This window comes from Trichechus manatus, unplaced genomic scaffold (genome assembly GCF_000243295.1).
Source record: "Trichechus manatus latirostris isolate Lorelei unplaced genomic scaffold, TriManLat1.0 scaffold00338, whole genome shotgun sequence".
Taxonomy (NCBI): Eukaryota; Metazoa; Chordata; class Mammalia; order Sirenia; family Trichechidae; genus Trichechus; species Trichechus manatus.
In genome coordinates, this window is record NW_004444274.1 from 412,072 (window position 1) to 420,338 (window position 8,267).

The window sequence follows — 8,267 nt, forward strand, 5'->3', positions numbered from 1 at the left end:
CGGGACCCCCTCCCACCCGCTGTCCCCCGGCGCCCCGCCGCCGGCCGCGCTGGCCCACGCGTGGTCACACACCCGTCCACTGCGTGTGATACACAGTTGCACTCGTGGGGGCCAGAAGTAGCGTCACACTCTCAAACGGAGTCGCACACTCCCACACTGTCACACACACGGTATCACACAGCGTCACAAACACCCACATCCACAAACTCCCAGTGTCACCCCCTCGTATCGGGTCACGTGGAGTCAAACAGTCAAACTGTCGCACGCAGTCACACACTCACACGTTGTCCCACACTGGAACAGGGTCAGTGTCACACACACTGTGACACACTCAAATAGTGTAACCACCACTCACGCGGTGTCACACAACCACACACGTGTCACACACTGCCATGGGTCAGAGTCATATACTGACATATCACACACAGCCTCGCAATCACATTGTCAAACCCTCTTACACACTCACACTTGTCACACCAGTCACACACGGAGTCACACACCCATACACCCATACATCACACTGTCACAGGGGTCACAAATAGCACCACAACAACAGTAACACCCACAGCCACACACTCAAACGGGGTCACACTGTCACAGTTCTTACATAACATACACGGTGTCATGCACTGTCACAGTCTACACACGCTCCCACATAGCACATCTCACACATGTCACACACACCGTATCACACAGCCTCACGGTGATGCCTAGAGCACTACAGCCTGATACACAGCGTCACCCCCAGTGGCACCATAAGGTCACGCAAGAACGACATCAGTGCCTGCCACACGTGGTGTCATATGCACAGCGTTAGTGTTACAGGTTGGCACGTGGTGTCAACCACAATCGTGCTGTTCCCGGGGTCACGGGATCACACACACAGGTACGTAGATACGCAATCGCACAGTGTCACACACGCTCCCACATTGTCCTCCCTCACTTTCCCCCCTTGCAGTTGCGAGGAGGCCTGGGGCGTCCTGTGAGTCCCAGGACTGCCTCGAGGCACTGGAAGTGGGAGCCTGAGTTAGGAGCGATCGGCAGGCGTGGTCCGCGCTCGCCCCGCCCCGCCCTGGGTGGCCAGAGAGAGGAGGGGAGGCACAAGGCGAATGGCTCTCCTAGTCCGGGTCGCCCGCCGCCGTCCTCGATGGAGGCGTGGCCGTATCTGGCCCCGCCTCCCAATCTCAGTGGCAAGCCGAGAGGGCAGTACCCGGCGGCAAGCGAATAAGGGCTGAGTCCTGCCCCGCCCACCCTCTTTTCCTATTAGGAGGAGTGGCCTGTTTAGACACTCCCCTCCTGCTGAACATTGGGAGGAGGGACGAGGCGAGGCTGAGGCGGGGCCCGCTGCACCCGGCCTCGCCCCCAGCTTGGGTTAAGGAAGGGCAGAGAGCACCGCCCCCGCACCCAGTCGATTCCCGCGCGTCCTGCGACTCCGCGGCTCGCAGCCCTAAGACCCCGCAGCATGGTCATCAAGAAGATCGCGATCTTCGGCGCCACTGGCAAGACTGGGCTCACCACCCTGGCGCAGGCGGTGCAAGCAGGTATGACCCAGGGCGGATGGGGATGTCACGGGGTGCAGCGGCAGAGCATGAGGAAGCAGCGTCGTGAGGCCCTGCCGAGGCTGGTTGGAGTTATCAGTACCTCGGTTGTGTGAGGTGGCCACGAGGGCAGAAATGCAGAAGGCCACGACGCTCAATTTTGTGTGAGTCCAAGGCATAGGAATTGTCCATGGGAGCCTGGGGGACTCCAGGTGACAGTTATGTGTAAATCCAGTGCTTTTATGAAATGTTGCTGCTGCTGCTGTTACTGTTATTATTACCATACCCAGAGAGGGCTCACTAAGCTAGGTATCCATTTGCCACCCAGCACCGCCCTCTCTTGACAAATATCAAATCCTCACAGCACTCATATGGGTTGTTGTTGTTAGGTGCCGTTCAGTGGGTTCTTTCTCATGGTGACTTCATGTGTTAGAGAGTAGAACTGCCCCATAGGGTTTTCTTGGCTGTAGTCTTTATGGAAGCAGATTGCCAGGTCTTTCTTTCGCATTGCTGCTGGGTGAGTTCTCACAGCCAGCCTTTCGGTTGAGCTCTTAACCTGTGCGCCACCAGGGCTTCTGTTATTACCCCACTTGGATGAAAACTGAGGCCCAGAGAGTGACTTGCTCAAAAAAACAAAACCAAAACAAACAACAACAATGAAAAAAAAAATTAAAAAGTGCTGGTATGTGAACTCAGCCTGTACTCTTAACCGCCAAAAGTCCAAAGGCTTGGATACTGGGCTGGAAACTTAAAAGGCTGGGGGTGGTGAGGGTTGTGAATACCTAATGGGAGGGGGTCACTGAGACATGAATGAAGGCTTGGGGGCACCAGTCCCGGGAAGGTTGATGAGGGCTGCTGCAGGAGAGGGGCAGGCAAAAGGATAAGCCTCTGCCGCCCACTGCCCAGACTTTACCAACCTCCAGTGGGACCTGGGACTTCCAGATAAAGGACCCCACCCCTGCTAGCCTCAGTGACTCTGAAGATAAAGACCATCTGGGTGCCCCAAAAGGGTGGAGGCCACCAGGATCCCACTCCCTGCTGTCTCCCAGCCCAGCCCCCCTTTGCAAGGGCTCTGTCTCTGCCTGAAAGCTCACCACTAGGCTCACTGTTCTCCTCCTCCCCCAGGGGATCTCCTGAGCATTTTGGCTTGTAGGAAAGGGAGAAACAAATTTGCTGATAAGCATTTCTGGGGTAGAAGTCAGGGAAGAAGGAAAAGCGGGAAGTGGAGAGGTGCTGAGTCACCCTGGGACTTCTAAATCTCTTGTTTCTACCCCCATCCGGAATTCCATTTGTCCACCTGCTGGTCACCGCTGGAACTGCACCCAGGGAAATTGGGCTCCTGAGCCTAGGGGAGCGGTGCCTTCTCTCTTTGCTCTTCAGTGTCTCTTCACATCTCTGAGCCTCACTGAAAAAGGAAGGGCTTGACCGTGCTGGGACTTCATCTACCTCAATGGTTCCGTAGGATGGAGAGTCCTGACAGGCTGGGGCTCTGGCAGTAGACTGCCCACATTCAAACTCCCGCTTTGCCACTACCAGCTGTATAGCCAAGTGCCTTGCCATCTGTGTACCTGGATTTCTGTAAAATGGGGATGAGATTAGTAGCACCTGCCCTGTGGTTAAATAAGATAATATATGGAAGTGCTTAGAACAGTGTCCAGTGGGTATCTAAAAAACACCAGGCCCATTGCCATCAAATCTGACTCATAGCAACCCTATAGGACAGAGTAGAACTGCCCCATAGGGTTTTCAAGGAGTGGCTGGTGGATTCAAACCACCAACCTTTTGGTCAGCAGCCAAGCTCTTAATCACTGTGTCACCAGGGCTCCAGAGAGGTTTAGGAGCTGGTTGAATGGACATGGGGAATCAGGAGTGGAAAGGAGGAGTGTGCTGTCGCAGAATGGGGTGAGCAATTAGGGTCACATAAAAATATATGTATAAAATTTTGTATGGGAGACTAACTTGAAATGTAAACTTCATTTAAACTACAACAATAAAAAAAAACCCTATGAAACACAGTTCTACTCTGACACACATGGGGTAGGTTAGCAGCTGAGCCTGTTAACTGTTTGCCACCACCCAGGGACTCAGTTTACTAGGCACAATATAACCAAAACCAAACCCATTGCCATTGAGTCGATTCCGACTCATAGTGACCCTATAGGACAGAGTAGAACTGCCCCACAGGGTTTCCAAGGAGCAGCTGGTAGATTCAAACTGCTCACCTTTTGGTTAGCAGCCAAGCTTTTAACCACTGCACCACCAGTACTCCCAGGCACAATGTACTTGGGTCTGTTTTAATCACTAGTGTGGCAGATACTAACCAGTGCCCGCATTGGCTCCCTGAAATCTCCTGCATCCACAGGGCCCACTGCCAGCACCGATCCGCCAGGTCAGCACAGATTTTGTGTCATTCCTTTATGAAAGGTGGTCACATATGATGGGAATGCTGAGCACCGTGATTTTCATTTTAGAGATGAAGAAGCTGCAAAAATTAAAAACTTTCGTGCTTTAAAAGACAGCCCCCAGAATGGCAGAAAAAAAATTTGCAAATCATATATCTGATAACGGACTTGTATCTAGAATCAGGGAAGATATTTGCATGAGGTTCCTCAGCCAGTACGTAGCAGAACTGGGATTTGAGCCCAGGTCTGTGGAGCCTTAAAGCCTGGCTTTCCTGTTTATAAAAGGGTCAGGGAGATGGTAATGAATATGACAGTCCCTGGACCTGCAGTGCCCTTGGTTTACTCCAGGTCGGCATAATTAAGGCTGTGACAGGAAACACAAGGGCTGGGGGGCCTGTAGGGGAGGGTAAAGGGTGCTCCAGGCAGAGGGGACAGCATGTGCAAAGGCCAGGAGGCAGGAAACAGCATGGTGCATTTGAAGACCTGAAGGAGGTGCAGGGGGTGAAGTGTGCAGTGGCTCCAGCAGAGGCTGGAGAGGAGGAGAGGCCAGATCCCAAGGAGTCTTCTAGGCTGTAATGAGGAGCATGGGCTTAATGACAGGTACTGGAAGTCCTGGAAGGGACTTACCGTGGAAAGCTCTGTCCAGCTGCTGTGTGGAGGATGGATTGGAGGGGTCAAGACTGGGGGCCAGAGTCCAGGGAGGAAGTGAGGGCCGGGGCCTGGCAGGAGAGACAGGGCTGGAGCGGCACCAAGGACCAATTCACCAGATGATTAAAAGGCATGCTAATAGAAACACCCATATAGTGTGCCAGGCACTGCCCTAAACTTTGTGTTCATTGGTTTTATTTTGTAGTTTTTTGGTTTTTTTTTTATGTTTCTTAGAACAGCTTTATTGAGATATAATTCACATATCATATGTCTTAGTTAGCTAGTGCTACTGTAACAGAAATACCACAAGTGGATGGCTTCAACAAACAGAAATTTATGCTCTTGCGGTCTAGGAGGCTAGCAGTCCAAATTCAGCGTGCCAGCTCCAGGAGAAGGCTTTCTCTCTCTGTTGGCTCTGGGGGAGGGTCCTTGTCATCAATCTGCCCCTGGTGGAGACGCTTCTCAGCGCAGGAACCCGGGTCCAAAGGACGCGCTATGCTCCTGGTGCTTCTTTCTTGATGGTATGAGGTTCTCATGTCTCTCTGCTCGCGTCTTTCTTTCATATCTCAAAAGAGATTGACTTAAGACACAACCTAGTCTTGTAGATGGAGTTCTGCCTCATTAACATAACTGCCTCTAATCCAGCCTCATTAACATGATAGAGATAGGATTTACAATGCAGAGGAAAATCACATCAGATGCAGATGACAAAATGGTGGACAATCACACAATACTGGAAATCATGGCCTAGCCAAGTTGACACATTTTTGGGGGACACAGTTCAGTCCATAGCACCATACAATTCACCCGTTTAAAGTTCAAGGGTTTTTAATATCTTCAGAGTTGTGCCCCCCTCACCACAATCAATTTTAGAACATTTTCATCACCCTAAAAAGAAAACCCTAGAAATCACCCTCATTTCTCCCCCAGCCCCCAGTCCTAGACAACCACTGTCTACTTTCTGTCTCCATGAATTCGCCTATTCTTGACATTTTATGTAAATAGCATCATACAGCACGTGGCTTTTTGTGTATCTATTTTCTTTCACTTAGCATAACGTTTTCAAGATTTATCCATGTTGTAGCATGTATCAGTAGCTCGTTTTTATGGCTGAATAATATTCCATTGTATGGATATGCTAAATTTATTTATCCATGCATCTGCTGATGGATGTTTGAGTTGTGTCTACTTTTTGGCTATTATGGGTAATTCTGCTCTGAAAATTTGTATACACGTTTTTGTGTGACATGTTATGGACCGACAGAAATAGAAAGTCCTCGCCTGGAGACAGCAGCCTGAATTTGGACTTCTAGCCTCCTACACTGCGAGAGAATAAATTTCTGTTTGTTAAAGCCATCCATTTGTGGTATTTCTGTTATAGCAGCACTAGATAACTAAGACACATGTTTTAATTTCTCTTCGGCATATACCTGGGAGTGGAATTCCTGGATCATATTGGTCTGACCAGACACATTATAGCTCTATGTTTAACCTTTTGAGGAATTGTCAGACTGTTTTCTAAAGTAGCTACGCCATTTGACATTCCCATCAGCAGGGTATGAGGGTTCCAAGTTCTCCACATCCTTGCCAACACTTGCATTATCTGTCTTTTTGATTATAGCCATCCTAGTGGGTGTGAAAGGACCCCCGGTGGAGCAATGGTTAAGCGTTCAGTAATTCAAATCCACCAGCCACTCTGCAGAAGAAAACACCTGGAGATTTGCTCCCATAAAGATTACAGCCTAGGAAACCCTATGGGGCAGTTCTACTCTGCCACACGGGGTTGCTTTAGAGTCGGAATCAACTCCACCTCACATAACCATCGTGTGTGTGAAGTGGTATCTCATCGTGGCTTTGATTTCCCTTTCCTGGATGGCTAACGATGTTGAGCATCTTTTCATGTGCTTATTGGCCGTTTGTATATCCTCTTTGGAGAAATGGCTATTTGGATCTCTTGTCCATTTTTTAATTGGGTTGTCTTCTTTGTTGAATTGTAGGAGTTCTTTATATATTCTAGATACAAGACCCTTATCAGATATATGATTTGCAAAATTTTTCACCCATTCTGGGGGTTGTCTTTTAAAGGACAAAAGTTTTTAATTTTGATACTGCCCGATTTTCCTATTTCTTCTTTTGATGCTTCTGCGTTTGGTGTCATAGCTAAGAAACCATTGCCTAATCTAAGGTCACAAAGACTTATGCCTATGTTTTCGTATAGGAATTTTATAGTTTTATCGTTTACATTTAGGTCCTTGATTCTTTTTGAGTTAACTTTTGGATAGGTGTCCAACTTTATTCTTTACTTGTAGACATCCAATTGTCTCATTTGTTGAAAAGACCATTCTTTCTCCCCACTGAATTGCCTTGGAAACCTTGTCAAGAGTCAGTTGACTACCTGTCTTCATTATCTAGTACTTCTTCAACAGAAATACCACAAGTGAATGGCTTTAACAAACGAATTTATTTCCTCACAGTTTAGGAGGCTAGAAGTCTGAATTCAGGGCACTGGCTCTAGGGGAAGGTTTTCTCTCTCTGTCACTTCTGGAGGAAGGTCCTTGTCTCTTTGAGCTTCTGCTCCTAGGCTGTCATCATGTGGCTTGGCATCTCCCTTCCCCCGTTTCGGCTTACTTGCTTGCTTGTTTAATCTCTTGTATATCTCAAAAGAGATGACTCAAGATACACCCACACGAATCCTGCCTCATTGACATAACAAAGACAACCCATTCCCAAATGGGATTACAACCACAGGCATAGAGGTTAGGATTTACAACGCATGTTTAAATGCGCAACACTACCTTAAACTTTTAGGTATATTATTGAAACCTACAACAACCCCATAAGGTAGATACTATTTTTATTCTCACTTTCCAAATGAAGGCCCTGAGGCCCAGAGAGGTGAAGTGACTTGTACCTGGTCACATAGCTAGCCATTGGTGGAGCTGGAATTCAAACCCAGGGTTGCTTTGAGAATTAAATGACTTAATATACGTAAGGCACTTGAAACCTGGCACATAGTAAGTGGTCTGTAATTTTTTTTTTTTTATCATTATCGTCATCATCATCACCATTGGCCCAGAGTTTGAAAATCTCCTGTCCTTTTTTTTTTTTAATTTTTTACTGTGGTGAAAATACACACAACAAAACATATGCCCTTTGTTTTTGAAATCAAAAGATGGAGGCTATATAGTTTTATTTATTTATTTTCTAATAGATGAATTTTATTGCATCTTGAAAATATCGCCCATAGGTCTTAGGAATCATCTATCCTCGATTCCGTAGCTGGACATTTCTTAGATCATACTCAACAGCCTGTTGAACAGTTCCTTTTTCAGAGACATAGATATCATCCAAACATTTCCGGATGTCCTTGTTTTTAACTATCATGGCTTGCTGAATTAAAGCAGCTGAATTTGATACAAGTTCAATGTCATTTCCTTCAAGAATTAACTCATCTTGGGAGCAAGGGAGAATGAAGAAAACAAGATACAAGGAAAAGATTAGTCCAAAGGACTAATGGACCACAACTACCACGGCCTCCACCACACCGAGTCCAGTACAACTAGATGGTGCCCGGCTACCACCAACAACTGCTCTGACCAGGATCACAACGAAGGGTCTCAGACAGAGCTGGAGAAAAATGTAGAACAAAATTCTAACTCACAAAAAAAGACCAGACTTA

The 8,267-nt window shown here is 47.7% G+C and overlaps 1 protein-coding gene and 1 pseudogene across 1 annotated transcript in view; one reads left to right on the top strand and one right to left on the bottom strand.

Annotated features, from left to right (window-relative positions):
* The first annotated feature begins 1,294 nt into the window (after positions 1–1,294).
* Positions 1,295–8,267, top strand: part of BLVRB (biliverdin reductase B) — an 18,027-nt gene continuing 11,054 nt past the window's right edge. The window contains exon 1 of the mRNA XM_004390853.2: positions 1,295–1,541. Within this exon, the coding sequence (XP_004390910.1) occupies positions 1,463–1,541 (79 nt within the window). The 5' untranslated portion in view covers positions 1,295–1,462. The remainder of the gene's footprint in view (positions 1,542–8,267) is intronic.
* Positions 7,850–8,267, bottom strand: part of LOC105756980 (60S ribosomal protein L9 pseudogene) — a 1,383-nt pseudogene continuing 965 nt past the window's right edge.